General features: G+C 36.7%; 1 protein-coding gene across 1 annotated transcript in view; it reads right to left on the bottom strand.

Moving 5' to 3' along the window:
• Positions 1 to 1,120: 1,120 nt before the first annotated feature.
• CCDC122 (coiled-coil domain containing 122) overlaps positions 1,121 to 16,173 on the bottom strand; it is a 30,281-nt gene continuing 15,228 nt past the window's right edge. Inside the window, exons 5-6 of the mRNA XM_055541816.1 lie at positions 5,186 to 5,393; positions 1,121 to 1,424 (exon numbers count right to left, since the gene is read on the bottom strand). Of these exons, the coding sequence (XP_055397791.1) occupies positions 5,244 to 5,393 (150 nt within the window). The 3' untranslated portion in view covers positions 1,121 to 1,424; positions 5,186 to 5,243. The remainder of the gene's footprint in view (positions 1,425 to 5,185; positions 5,394 to 16,173) is intronic.

Consider the following 16,173-nt stretch of genomic DNA (forward strand, 5'->3'; position numbering starts at 1 on the left):
AAGCTGAAACTCCAGTACTTTGGCCATCTCATGCAAAGAGCTGACTCACTGGAAAAGAGTCTGATGCTGGGAGGGACTGGGGGCAGGAGGTGAAGGGGACGACAGAGGATGAGATGGCTGGATGGCATCACTGACTTGATGGACGTGAGTCTGAGTGAACTCCGGGAGTTGGTGATGGACAGGGAGGCCTGGTGTGCTGCGGTTCATGGGGTCGCAAAGAGTCGGACGCAACTGAGCCACTGAACTGAACTGAACTGAAATGGAATAGTGATTAGATTTCAAAGGTGCTAAGTTTCTTGCTTTTTTAAAAATTATTATTTTCTGTTGCTGCTGCAGCTGGAAGCAGAACGGATCTGCAATGAGGAACAGGAGTAAAGTAATACTCATCTCTTGAAAATAGAGATTTTGGTGTGTAATTATTTTTGCAAGGTGACTTAGTTTGGGATCCCCAGAAGCAGACTCTGAGAAAGTAGTTTATCCCAGTTTCTCCTGGGAGAGTGAAGTTCTGGGAGAGTAAGGGATGCAAGAATGGAAAGAAGAAGCCAAGTGAGGCTGTTGTATTGGGCAAAGTCCTTTTGAGGGTAGCAAACCTCCCACAGACAGTATTAGGTGAGAGCTAGTGGAAGTAAAATTATGGCTCACTTGGGAGAGGGGTGCTCAACAGGATTTTAAAAAAAGATCTGAGAGAATCTGGGCAGAGCACTGACTGTGTAGTGTTTTGCAGAAAATTTATCTTTGTGACGCATTTCAAAGTAAAGATGGAGCCTCCTGCACAAGACAGTTGCAAATTAAAGATGGTCTTCAATGTTCAGGATCTGTATTTAGGCCAGTGAATTAAACTTTGAGTTACAACAAAAATGGTAATTGGAGCTTAAAGATGATACAACTGGAGCTGTTCAGGGAGTGAGAAAAGGAAAGCTCTGAAGGTGGAAATGCTATTTTTTGATGGAAAGAAAAAGAAAAGTGGGAGAATTAGACTAATTATTAGGAAACTGTGCATGAGTAATTACATTGACAGATTAATTGAGATTGAAAGGCACAGAGGATGAATAATCTAAATTGGCGAAAGATTAGAAAAAGAATGGACTCTTTTGAGAATTGAGTGCTTTATATAAACTTGTATGAACCACAGATAAAATAGCAACATTTTCTAACTTCCCAACCAAGTCAATATCACATCCAACGGATGGAGGCGTCCTCAAAGCAGCATCCCTCTAAGGAGCAACAGACGCTTGACAATGGCTGAGGAGAGAGCTGTGTGATGTCTTCAGCCCAGGGATACATCTGGCTGGTGCACTGGGCGTGAATTAGTTAACACTATGGCGTCGCACAGAGTCGGACACGACTGAAGCCACTTAGCAGCAGCAGCAGCAGCAGTCTCTGAAGACAAAACAACTCGGTTCTGCAGGATTGTTGGCTTTCTCCTATATCACACACACAATGAGGCACTATGCAATCAAGGAAAAATAAGTCTTGAGAGCACCTTGAGGAAGCTTCTCCGATATAAGCACAGGCATTACAAATTTCTATTCTACATAAAACAATGTCACAGAGAGTAATAAGTAGATGAGGTGGATGGTATGTCTCAACGTAAATGTTTTGGACAAGAGAAATTTGAAAATGTATCTTAGATGGGCAGTGCATTATCATTGCCTCTAAATTACCTTGTGCTACATGACTGAGCAATACTGGCAAATATCTGTAATTTAAGTGTTTTATTCTGATTCTTACATGGTTGTTATGCCAGAGAGCTTTTTAAAACTATTTATCACGTTAACTCTGGTTTTGCTTTTGGAATACATCATCTAATTAATTAAGAGATTGAAGTTTCATTACTTCATGTCTGTCTTTACTGGGTTATGTCAGCAGCAACTCTGTCATTACTAAATCATATGCTATTTTTATGTTTCTCAAGATCTAGACCTCACAGTCATCATTTAAATAGAACATTACAGGGGAGAAAAAGCAATATGAAGCATCCCATTCTTAGCTATGTATTGAATAAATCTATTCTGCTATTTTAGTATCTATTTCAGTTCATTTTTCCTTGTTTCGGTCATAGTTCAGTAACATTCAGGAGAAAGTGCTATATGGTAAGCTAATGTGATATAGAAGACGCACTACTTACCTGCCAAATTTATCAGAAAAGTAAAAGAAAAAATCCTTCCCTTAGAAATACATTATAAATTTAAGTAAACAAATACAGGATAAGTTATTTATGACAGACATATAACTTTTTCTGATCATCAGCTTTACTAATCATTAGCTTAATTTTTGAAAAATAAAATATTTATAGTACTGAAAACATGAGCAACTAATAAATCAGATAGTTTTTAGTTGAAAAACCACAAGTTTTTCTTAATCTACTGACTCTCCCCACCAAAAAATAGTCCTAAATTTCCACAGTATTGATGGAGGCCTTAATTATTTTTATGGATGAACAAAAGATTCCAAGTTCAATCAATGAAAATGATATAGGAACTTTGCATATTAACTGCTATACCCTATATGGCTCACACAGTAAACAATCTCTCTGCAATGCAGGAGACTTGGGTTCAATCCCTGGGTTGGGAAGATACCCTGCAGAAGGAAACGGCTACCCACTCCAGTACTCTTCCCTGGAGAATTCCAAGGACAGAGGAGCCTGGTGGGCAACACGACTGAGCAACTAACACTTTTCTTGTGAACTTTACAAGGTTACAAAACAACCTTTATAAGTAGAATTTCACTTCCCTTGCAAAATGCTTTACTAATACTAACTTGCATGCACTATTATCTATGGATCTAAGTGCTTTAAAAAAAAAAGACATTTTTATAACAGTTGTAGGTTTACAACAAAATTGAGAGAAAGAGGTTTCCCATATACTTCCTGTTCCCACACATGTGTAGGCCCCCCATTTATTAACATTACTCACCAGAATGGCACATTTTTTTAAACCAAGGGTAAACCTACCTCAAAATCACCCAAAGGCCACAGTTTACCTTAGGATTCATCCTTGGTATTGTACATTCTATGCATTTGGACAAATGTATAATGACATATCCATCATTATGGTATCATACAAAATATTTTCAGCGCCTCCCCAAAAATTCTTTGTGTTCTGCCTAATCATCTCTCCTCTAACCCCTCACCCCCTAGTGACCCTGGCAACCCCTGATCTTTTTACTGTTTCCTTAGTTTTGCCTTTTCCAGAATGTCATATAGTTGAACTTAGGTAATCTTTTCAGATTGGCTTCTTTCACTTAGTAATATACACTGAAGTTTTGACATATCTTTTCTTTGCTTGATAATATTTCTTTCTTAAGCACTGAATAATATTCCATTATTTGCCTGTAACACAGCTTATTTACTCATTCACCTACTGAAGGTCATCTTGGCTGCTTCCAAGTTTTGGCAATTATGAAAAAAAGCCGCCATAATCATCTGTGATTTGGTGTGGACACTGGTTTTCTATACTCCTTTGGATAAATACCAAAGAGTGTGACTGCAGGACCATATCTTAAGAGTATGATTAGTTTTGTAAGAAACTGTCAAAGAGTCTTCTAAAATGACTTGCCTTCCCAGCAGCAACAAATGAAGTCTCTGTTGCTCCGCATTCTCATCAACTTTTGGCGGTGTTGGTGTTCCAGATTTTGGCCATTCTAATAGGTATATGGCAGTACCTCATTGATTTATTTCTCATTTCCCTGATGACATTTCATGTGGAGCATCTTTTCATGTGCTTATTTGCCATCTGTATATCTTCTCTGGTGAGGCATCTTTTAAGGTCTCTGGCCCATTTTTTAATCTGGTTATTTGTTTTCTTATTGCTGAGTTTTAAAATTTTACTTTATATTTTAAATAATGGTTCTTTACCAGGTTTGTCTTTTGCAAATATTTTCTTTCAGTCAATGGCTCGTCTTATCACTCTCTTGACAGTGTGTATTACAGAGCAGACATTTTTAATTTTAATGACGTCTGGCTCTTCAATTATTTCTTTCATGAGTTGTGCCTTTGGTGTTGTTTCTAAGAAGGACATCCCTATGTCGATGGTCATCTAGGTTTTCTCCTATGTATCTTCTATCAGCTTAATAATCTTGCATTTTGAAGTTATGTCTGTGATCTAGTAACCTTAACCCTAGTCCTAAAAAAGTAGCAAGAAAAAAAAAAAAACCTAGTTCTGAGTCATGGACCAAAGCTGACTGTGTTACAGCATAAGCCACTTGAAGTGTTAGCCGTGATTAGCCATGCAAATTCCTAATAGGACTACAATTATTAGGCATAATAAGATTATTAATATCAGGTTTTAAATCAGCTATAATCTAACTGAGTCTTTGCACATAGATAAGTGAGGACAAAATGGACCTGAGATACTTGTTTAATGTTACTGCTTTGAACTCATTAAATCCTAAAAGAGAGTATTTTAAAATCGTATCTTAAATAATTAATAATTTATTTCTGCTTCTAAAAATTTGACTCAATGGAGCCAAAATAAGGAACACTTTTACTCTAGAAGTGACAAATTAAGTATTGATTTGTGGCTGTGGACATACATGAGAAAAAAATACATGCTATTCTACATTGGCTAACATTCATTTTTCAAGAGGTGGTATGTTTGTCTTACATGATACTATAACTTGAATTTAGTTATAAAATAGTAAGAATGTATAGACAGAAAAGTGAACAAAAGACTGTATACATTGCAAAGCTCTAAAATACATTTATCCAACAGCAAAGAAAAAATGATTGTTACCTTCTGGATAAAGGAGAAAACTAAGTAAATATCGAAAGCCTTGAATACATAACAACATTATAATAAATGTCAATATTTATGGACTTCTTTGAAGCCAAGGTAAAAGAGCAGGTTGTCTGAAACAGACAACCATTTAAAATACCTTAAAAATTCAAATCATTGAAAATTCAAGTGCTTCTTTCTTCTAAATGTTTGCTTCATATAATAGTGAAGGCAACATGTTTATAAATAGGCATTGATGAGTTCAGGACATCTTATACACTCAAAATATTCATACAGAGTCTTTCACTATTCTGTGAGCCTTCCTACTATCTCTCTATTGCTATCAATTATAGTGTTGGAAGGAACTTTAACAAAGAGATGACTGATTCAAAAAAGGAGAAAATATATCTGTCCTTAAGACAACCCCTTGATAGTGGATGCTGTTGTTAAGACCCAAAGGATATTCTCACCTTTCTATCCCATAATTTTTGTGGCATAGTCCAGGCCCTACAACACCCTATAGCCATGCTAATCTTTCATTCCAATACGTTTTCTCAGTTCAGCAGCAGTTTTTTCCAGCTGTTGGATGTTCCATTGCCATTGTCTTCTATTTGAGTGAAGCTTATTTAACTGACAGTGCAAACGCTTAAGAATTGCACCGTATCTTTTATGTTGTACCTATTAAAAGAAGAGCACATATCAACAGGGCTTGAGAAAGAAAAATAGTAAGCAGCCATAAAGGATATTTTGACTACTCTAAATAGGAAAGCACTCAATTAAAAATTACTTAATAAATAATAATGTTAATAAAAATAAATAGTAATTATAACTATTTATTCAGTGCTTACTACATGTTAGATACTGTGATGAGAGCTTTTTACATATGATTAAACCCTTGTAACTCCTTATGAGGTAAAGATTATTATTCCCATTTTTGTATAAACTGAAGGTCAAAGAGTTTAAGTCACACACTCAAGGTTTCACAGCTGGTAAATGATGGTGTTGGGATTTGAACCCAAGGCAAGCATTTGTGATGGAAGGCCTTCTACTTATCAAAGTAGTTTCCAGTTAAGAGATATGTTTTTTTTTTTTCCTGTATCAAGTGGTTCACTGAAATATAGACCCAACTGATCTAAAAGATCTGGGAAATAATGTAGGCCATTTTCCTGCCAGTAAGTCAGTATTTATACGTGACACAGTATATATACCACATTTTGTTTATCCGTTCATCCATCTAAGGACATTTGGGTTGTTCCTACTTCTGGCTATTGGGACTAATGCTGCAATGAATGTGGGTGCATGAATATTCCTTTGAGAGACTGTTTTCAATTTTGGGGGGCATATACCCTGAAGTAGAACTGTTGGATCATTTAATAATTCTATTTTGAGGAATTGCCATGCTGTTTTCTACTCTGGTTGTACTAGTTGACATTCTCACCAGCATGGAGGAGGGTTCCATTTCTGCACATACCGAAAGTACTTTATACTATCTGCCTTTCTGGTCATAATCAGAGCCATCTTATGATGGTATGACGTGGTATTTCCTTTGAGTGTAACAGTGGTGTTGTGGTAAAATGTCCTTTTTAAATGAACTGATAGGATAATATTAATAGAATAGTAGGACTGCGAAAGTTACCCCTTCATTCTCATATCTGATTAAGAGAGAGCTCTAGTCAATCAGGAAGGTGCTGCTGCTGCTGCTAAGTTGCTTCAGTCGTGTCCAACTCTGTGCGACCCCAGAGACGGCAGCCCACCAGGCTCCCCCGTCCCTGGGATTCTCCAGGCAAGAACACTGGAGTGGCTTGCCATTTCCTTCTCCAGTGCATGAAAGTGAAAAGTCAAAGTGAAGTCGCTCAGTCGTGTCCTACTCTTAGCGACCCCATGGACTGCAGCCTACCAGGCTCCTCCTCTAGGTCAATACAAAAAAGAACCAATTTGTCAAAACACCAGGTCACATTTATCAAAGTAACCAATTTGCCAAAAAAGCTTATAGCTTAAGATGGCTGTAGAGAGACAAGACTCTGGGTTTCTGGGGCCTTAAGACTCTGCCCCAAGCTGTCTCCCCTTCTCTCTGTAACTCAGCTTTCCTTTCTACTGGGGCCCTTCTTCCTGGGACCCTCAGAGGAGCGCCCCCCTCTCTCTCAGAGATCCTCCCTTAGTGAGCTCAGAGTTTCTTTACCTTTATCATGCCATGGCTCATTTTGATAGTATAGCAAGGACCATGGACTCCCTCTTAGAATGTTTTTAAATGTATAAAATACAATACACGGGATTACAAAAGAAATCAATTATATGGAAACACAGTTCTGCAGAGCATCAGGGGAACTAGGACAGAGACACTCTAGGTATTCCAAAATACTGATATAAAAACTCATCAACTAAGTCTTCACATAAATAACTAAAAGCTTTATATATCTTTTGAAGTTTTCAGTTTTTTTAATTCTGAAAATTCAGATAGTTCATTCAAACTGGTGAACTAGGCCTCCTGATATGTTGGCAAAACAGAAACTGACTTTAAAAGAATTATAAATAAATTAGTAAACAGAAACATTATCATATTAGGTAATGAAACTATATTCAAAAGAAGATTTTAATATATCAAATATATTCAAAGGGATATATATCAAGTTGGGCTTCCCAGGTGGTGCTAGCAGTAAAGAATCCACCTGCCAATGCGGGAGACTTAAGGGATGCGGGTTTGATCCCTGGGTTGGGAAGATCTCCTGGAGTAGGAAATGGCACCTCACTCCAATATTCTTGCCTGGAAAACTCCATGGGCAGAGGAGCATGGTGGGTTGTAATATAAACTAAAGAAAGAATAATCCATCAGAAGGGATTATGTGAAGAACACAGCATAAAAATGGGCAAGTGAAGATAGTTCCCACTCAGCGACTCTCTGATAAGAATGACACTGTTATGGAGATTGGCTCCTTGAGTGTCCAGAGCCAGAGGTCAAGAGCACTCAAACTCAAGTGATGGACTTGATTCCCATGCTCAGTAACTAGCTTTATGATTATCTGGCTTCCAGTGTCATTTCCTTACAAGGAGAAGAAGCACTAATGACCGATACAAGTTTTCTGATTTCCTTGAGAGTTTTGTGCCTTCTTGTAAATGAATAAACTGGCATTTGAGTTTTATATAGTTGCTATTTGTGAACTCTAGTAACACTTCTTTATATCTCCCCAATCCTGGGATGCTTACAAGGTCAAGTTTCTAAGCTAATAAGGCTAAAAGGCAGTTTTGGCCAAGAAGTGACTTCGTAAAGGTGAAGGTCACATTGGGAGCTTTCTTGGAGGCCGGCCAATTGTTCAGCCTCTATAGGTATGATTCTGACTTTGGTAAGTGTCAATACTTAAACTTGAATACCTTTATACACCTAAGGATGTAGTGGTTCTGTAGAAAATATAGCTCTTTTTTGCCTCTAGGAAATGGATACATTACTATTCTTATTTACTTATTGTTACCCTTGCGGCAGAAATGAGAATAATAATGAAGCAGGGGTGGTGCCCACAGAATACAGGGGTAACAAGAACTGCCTCTTCATTCCCTTCGCTCTAGACATACTTCACTTCCAGAATCTGAGTCCAGGTATGTTCTCATCTTAAGACCTCTGCACCTGTTTTTTCCTTTGCCTGAAAAACTATTCCTCAGACTTTCATGACTAGCTCCATCACTTCTTTACATTGTGTTTTGAAAGTTGAACGTACTCTGATTCCTGAGATAAACTTTGCCTGGTCATGACGTATTAACTTTTTTATATATACCAGCTATAGTAAATTTGAAAATATTTTGCATCTATGTTCATGAGGAACACTGGTCTGTAATTACTTTTCTGATAATGTTCCTGTTCATTTTGTGTGTCAGGGTTAGGCTGGCCTCCCAAAATAAGCTTGGAAGAGTTCCCGCCTCAATTTTCTGAAAGAATTTGTATAATATAGATATTATTTCTTCCTTAAATATGTGACAGAATTTACCAGTGAGGTTATGTCAATCTTAAGCTCTCCTTATGGGAAGAGTTTTAATTATGAGCTCAATTTCATTGATTTCTAATTCATACCATTTATATAGCCTAATTTGAAATGGATCATAGAGCTAAACATAAAAGTAACTTCTTCCTGTGTTGATGATGATATGTGTATTTTTCAAGGAATTTGCCCATCTCATCTAAGCTGTCAAATTTATTGACATGAAGTTGTTTAAAAGAGGCTTTTATCAAATTTTAAGTCTATAGGACCTAAAGTAGTAGCCCCACTATCCTCCTTTTTCTGATCAGTATTGTTACGGTTTATCAATTTTATCAGTCTTTTGGCTTTGTCAATTTTTCTGTTTTTCCATTTTCTATTTCTTTCATTTCTACTATTTATTATGTCATTTCTCCCTATTTGCTATTGGCTTATTTTTCTAGTCCCCTATGATAGAAGCTTAGATAATTGTTTCTAAACCTTTTTCCTTTCTAATATACACATTTAAAGCTGTAAGTTTTCCTCTAAATACTGCTTTACTTGTACCTCAAAATATTTATATGCTGTTTTCATTATCATTCAATTTACCCTAATACCAAAACCTGACAAAGATCCCACAAAATATTTTCTAATAATTCTTGTGATTTCTTCTTTGACTCGAGGATTATTTATAATTGTGATGCTTAATTTCAAAATGTTGACGTATTTTCTAGCTTTGGAACTGTTACTGACTTCTAACTGAATTCTGTTGTGATTAAAGAATATATAATTCTTTGAAATTTATCATCCAGTATACTGTCTATCTTGGTGAAAGTTTCATGTACATTTGAAAACAAAGTATAATCAATAGTTGCTAGGTAGAGTATTTTATAAGTGGTAATTAAGTTTAGTTGGTAGATTAGTTGTTCAAATTTTCTATATGCTTACTTATTGATTTTGTATATTGTGCTATCAATTACTCAAAAAAGTTAAGCTCTCTAGTATGACTGTAGATTTGTGTCTTTTTCTTTTTAATTTTGTCCATTTATACTTCTGTATTTTGAAGCACTGTGATTAGGTAAATTTATATTTATTCAGTTCAGTTCAGTTCATTATTATTATTCATTTCTGACAAACTGACTGGCTGTCTTCAACTTTGGGGGTAGTCCATACCTTAGAATCTACTTGGTATTAATATAGTCGTGACCAGCTTTCTTAAGATTGATGTCTTCATAGTTTATCTTTTTCCATCTTTCAAATCATGTGTCTATATTCAAAATGTATCTCTTATGAAAAAGTTATGTTACCAGACTGTTTTTTCAATCCAATCTGAAAATTTTCCCCTTTTAATTGGATTTTTTAGTCCATTTACATTTGATGTAACTAATGGTATGCTTGGATTTAAGTCTACCATTTCAATATCTGTGTTCTATTAGTCTCTTTTGCCTTTTTTATTTCTTACTTATTTTCTCTCTTCAGAGTGGATCACAGGCTTAAATATAGAATGCAAAACCATAGATCTCCTAGGAGATAACACAGGAGAAACCTAGATGACCGTGGGTTTGGTGATGTCTTTTTACATACAACACTGAAAGCACAATTCATGAAAGAAATAATTGATAAGCTGGACCTCATTAAGCCTTCTGCTCTATAAAAGATACTGTCAAGAGAATAAAACAAGACACAGACTGGGAGAAAATATTTCTAAAAGACGCATCTGATAACTGCTATTCAAAATGCACAACAAATTCTTAAAACACAACAATAAGAAAAAAATAACCAGATTAAAAAATAGGCCAGAAACCTGAACAAACACCATATCAAAGAAGACAAACAAATGGTAAATAAGTATATGAAAATATGCCCAACAAGAAATGTCATTAGGGAAATGAAAATCAAAACAAGATATCACTACGCATCTATTGGAAAGGCCAAAATCTGGAACACCAACAACACCAAATGCTAGTGAGGATGTGGAGCAATGGGAACTCTCTCCTTCACTGCTAGTGGGAATGCGAAATGGTCCAGCCACTTTGGGAGAAAATTTGGCAATTTCCTACAAAACTAACCATATTCTACCACATGATCTAGCAATCATAATCTTTGGCATTTACCCAAAGTGCTTCCCTGGTGTCTCAGTGGTAAAGAATCTGCCTGCAATGTAGGAGACTGCCTGCAATACAGGAGACCAATTTGATCCCTGGGTCAGGAAGTTCCTCTGGAGAAGGAAATGGCAACCCATTCCAGTATTCTTGCCTGGAAAATCCCATGGACAGATGAGCCTAGCAGTACAGTCCATAGGGTCACAAAGAGCTGGATACAACTGATCGACTAAACCAATTCAATTCAAGCAAGTTGAAAACTGATGTTTACACAAAAACAGATGTTTATAGCAGCTTTATTCATAATTTCTCAAACTTGGAAGCAACCAAGATGCCCTTCAGTAGGTGAAAAATAAACTGCTGTATATCCAGACAGGCTGGTTCCAAATTGGGAAAGGAGTATGTCAAGGCTGTATATTGTCAACCTGCTTATTTAAATTATATGCAGAATACATCATGAGAAATGCCAGACTGGATGAAGCACAAGCTGGAATCAAGATTGCCAGGAGAAATATCAATAACCTCAGATACACAGATGACATCACATTGGTGAAAGTAAAGAGTAACTAAAGAGCCTCTTGATAAAAGTGAGAGAGGAGTGAAAAAGTTGGCTAAAAATTCAACATTCAGAAAACTAAGATCTTGGCATTCGGTCCCATCACTTCATGGCAAATAGGGAAACAATAGAAACAGTAACAGACTTTATTTTGGGGGGCTCCAAAATCACTGCAGATGGTGACTGCAGCCATGAAATCAAAAGACGCTTGCTCCTTGGAAGAAAAGCAATGACCAATCTCAACAGCATATTAAAAAGGAGAGACATTACTTTGCTGACAAATGTCCATCTAGTCAAAACTATGGTTTTTCCAGTAGTCATGTATGGATGTGAGATTTGGACCCTAAAGAAAGCTGACTGCTGAAGAATTGATGCTTTTAAACTGTGGTACTGGATAAGACTCTTGAGAATCCCTTGGACTGCAAGGAGATCAAACCAGTCAATCCTAAAGGAAATCAGTACTGAATAGTCATTGGAAGGACTGATGCTGAAGCTGAAACTCCAATACTTTGGTCACCTGATGCGAAGAACTAACTCATTGGAAAAGACCCTGATGCTGGGGAAGATTGAAGGCAGGAGGAGAAGGGGATGACAGAGGATGAGATGGTTGGATGGCATCACCAACTCAATGGACATGAGTTTGAGCAAACTCCCGGAGTTGGTGATGGTCAGGGAAGCGTGCTGCAGTCCATGGGGTCGCAAAGAGTCAGACACGACTGAGCAACTGAACTGAACTGAATTGATATCCAGACAATGGAATATTATTTAGCAATAAAAAGATAAATAAAAGAAAAAATGAGCTATCAAGCCATAAAATGACACAAGGAACTTTAAATGCAATTACTAAGTGAAAGAAGCCAATCTGAAAAGGCCACAAAGTATATGATTCTAACTATATGACAGTCTGGAAAAGGTAAAACCATGGAGACAGTAGAACCATTTTTAGAAAAGATTGGGCTTTCCTGGTGGCTCAGATGTAAAGAATCAGCCTGCAATGCAGGAAACCTGGGTTCAATCCCTGGGTTGGGAAGATTCCCTGGAGAAGGGACTGGCAGCCCACTCCAGTATTCTTGCCTGGGAAATCCCATGTAAAGAGAAGCCTGGCAGGCTACAGTCCATGGGGTCACAAAGAGCTGGACACAACTGAGAGACTTTCAGGGCTTCCCTGGTTGCTCAGAAGGTAAAAAGATTGGGAATAGAGTCCAAAAGACGTAGACTTATATTCTATTCTGTCTCTTATCACTAGCTATATAAAATTACACGAATTATTTAAATTTTCTGAAATTCTGTAAAATATGTTACTATGAGAATTTAAATGGGATAGCTTTTAAAAAGTACTTGATCCAAACTCATTCTACGAGGCCACCATCACCCCAATACCAAAACCTGACAAAGATGCCACAAAAAAAGAAAACTACAGGCCAATATCACTGATGAACATAGATGCAAAAATCCTTAATAAAATTCTAGCAATCAGAATCCAACAACACATTAAAAAGATCATACACCATGACCAAGTGGGCTTTATCCCAGGGATGCAAGGATTCTTCAATATCTGCAAATCAATCAGTGTAATACACCACATTAACAAATTGAAAAATAAAAGCCATATGATTATCTCAATAGATGCAGAGAAAGCCTTTGATAAAATTCAACATCCATTTATAATAAAAACTCTCCAGAAAGCAGGAATAGAAGGAACATACCTCAACATAATCAAAGCTATATATGACAAACCCACAGCAAACATTATCCTCAATGGTGAAAAATTAAAAGCATTTCCCCTAAAGTCAGGAATAAGACAAGGGTGCCCACTTTCACCATTACTATTCAACATAGTTTTGGAAGTTTTGGCCACAGCAATCAGAGCAGAAAAAGAAATAAAAGGAATCCAGATTGGAAAAGAAGAAGTAAAACTCTCACTGTTTGCAGATGACATGATCCTCTACATAGAAAACCCTAAAGAGTCCACCAGAAAATTACTAGAGCTAATCAATGAATATAGTAAAGTGGCAGGATATAAAATCAACACACAGAAATCCCTTGCATTCCTATACACTAATAATGAGAAAATAGAAAGAGAAATTAAGGAAACAATTCCATTCACCATTGCAACGAAAAGAATAAAATACTTAGGAATATATGTACCTAAAGAAACTAAAGACCTATATATAGAAAACTATAAAACACTGATGAAAGAAATCAAAGAGGACACTAATAGATGGAGAAATATACCATGTTCATGGATTGGAAAAATCAATATAGTGAAAATGAGTATACTACCCAAAACAATCTATAGATTCAATGCAATCCCTATCAAGCTACCAATGGTATTTTTCACATAACTAGAACAAATAATTTCACAGTTTGTATGGAAATACAAAAAACCTCGAATAGCCAAAGCGATCTTGAGAAAGAAGAATGGAACTGGAGGAATCAACCTACCTGACTTCAGGCTCTACTACAGAGCCACAGTCATCAAGACAGTATGGTACTGGCACAAAGACAGAAATATAGATCAATGGAACAAAATAGAAAGCCCACAGATAAACCCACACACCTACGGACACCTTATCTTCGACAAAGGAGGCAAGAATATACAGTGGAGAAAAAACAATCTCTTTAACAAGTGGTGCTGGGAAAACTGGTCAACCACTTGTAAAAGAATGAAACTAGAACACTTTCTAACACCATACACAAAAATAAACTCAAAATGGATTAAAGATCTAAATGTAAGACCAGAAACTATACAACTCTTAGAGGAGAACATAGGCAAAACACTCTCCCACATACATCACAGCAGGATCCCCTATGACCCACCTCCCAGAATATTGGAAATAAAAGCAAAAATAAACAAATGGGACCTAATTAAAATTAAAAGCTTCTGCACAACAAAAGAAACTATAAGCAAGGTGAAAAGACAGCCTTCAGAATGGGAGAAAATAATAGCAAATGAAGCAACTGACAAACAACTAATCTCAAAAATATACAAGCAACTCCTACAGCTCAATTCCAGAAAAATAAATGACCCAATCAAAAAATAGGCCAAAGAACTAAATAGACATTTTTCCAAAGAAAACATACAGATGGCTAACAAACACATGAAAAGATGCTCAACATCACTCATTATCAGAGAAATGCAAATCAAAACCACTATGAGGTACCATTTCATGCCAGTCAGAATGGCTGCAATCCAAAAGTCTACAAGCAATAAATGCTGGAGAGGGTGTGGAGAAAAGGGAACCCTCTTACACTGTTGGTGGGAATGCAAACTAGTACAGCCACTATGGAGAACAGTGTGGAGGTTCCTTAAAAAACTGGAAATAGAACTGCCTTATGACCCAGCAATCCCACTGCTGGGCATACACACCGAGGAAACCAGAATTGAAAGAGACATGTGTACCCAATGTTCATCGCAGCACTGTTTATAATAGCCAGGACATGGAAGCAACCTAGATGTCCATCAGCAGATGAATGGATAAGAAAGCAGTGGTACATATACACAATGGAGTATTACTCAGCCATTAAAAAGAATACATTTGAATTAGTTCTAATGAGGTGGATGAAACTGGAGCCTATTATACAGAGTGAAGTAAGTCAGAAAGAAAAACACCAATACAGTGTACTAACACATATATATGGAATTTAGAAAGATGGTTATGATAACCCTGTATGCGAGACAGCAAAAGAGACACAGATGTATAGAACAGTCTTTTGGACTCTGTGGGAGAGGGAGGGGAGGGATGATTTGGGAGAATGGCATTGAAACATGTATAATATCATATAAGAAACGAATCGCCAGTCCAGGTTCGATGCAGGATACAGGAAGCTGGGGCTGGTGCACTGGGATGACCCAGAGGGATGGTATGGGGAGGGAGGTGGGAGGGGGGTTCAGGATGGGGAACACGTGTACACCCGTGGCAGATGCATGTTGATGTATGGCAAAACCAATACAATATTGTAAAGTTAAAAAAATAAATAAATAAACAAAAAGTACTTGAAAAATACCAGGCAATCAATAAACAACAACTGATTTAATAATACTGAACATTTCTCCCCGTATTTTCATTACCATGTCATCTAGCTATCTGAATCATTCTTACCTTGCCTTTAGTTTACCTTTCTACCTTTGTTTCTTTGGGGTTTTCACCTAGGACAGGCTTTCTAGTTGTGCAGTCATTTCTGTAGCTGACCTCAGTAAGTGAATGGATTAGTTAATTGTGTAAGTTGTAAGCTGTACTGTAACAAGTTAAATGTGTTTTGTTCCTGCTCCCTAGTAGCTCCGAAAGCACTCTTAAATTTTTCCTGTACTTTAAATTTGGAGCTCAAATTGAACAAAATTTAGGCAAGAGTAACCAGCAATGAATCTTAAGGTGCTTTACATAATACCTATTATCACAAAATGTTACTTGCAGCACTCATCATTTGCTAAGAACTTCTTAAATGCTCTAGTTTCTCCTTCCTGAAAATGCTTAGATTTGGCAAATAACATGTTCTTAAACCTTGAACTAAAAATTACTGATCGTTGCCTAATGCTTTGTATTAGAAGCTTTGTGTTTGTATGCTTTGAATTTTGCTTCCCAATTTTTTTGTCAGTGACTCATAACTTATCTTTGTTTTCTCTCTCTTATCTTTAGTTCCTTTCTTCTACAATGTATTTAAAGACAGACAGTAGACAGGGGAAAAAAGGCATTTGGGGGTAAGTATTTGAAATACTTCCTTCACTCAGACATGGCCTAAAACAACCAAACACATTTATTTTATTAAAAAAAATGTAAAATCCAAAAACCATTTTCATGTTTTCTTAATCAAAAATGTGAACAGTAGCATTAATATGAAGATTAAATATGCAAAGCACA

This window comes from Bubalus kerabau, chromosome 12 (genome assembly GCF_029407905.1).
Source record: "Bubalus kerabau isolate K-KA32 ecotype Philippines breed swamp buffalo chromosome 12, PCC_UOA_SB_1v2, whole genome shotgun sequence".
Taxonomy (NCBI): Eukaryota; Metazoa; Chordata; class Mammalia; order Artiodactyla; family Bovidae; genus Bubalus; species Bubalus kerabau.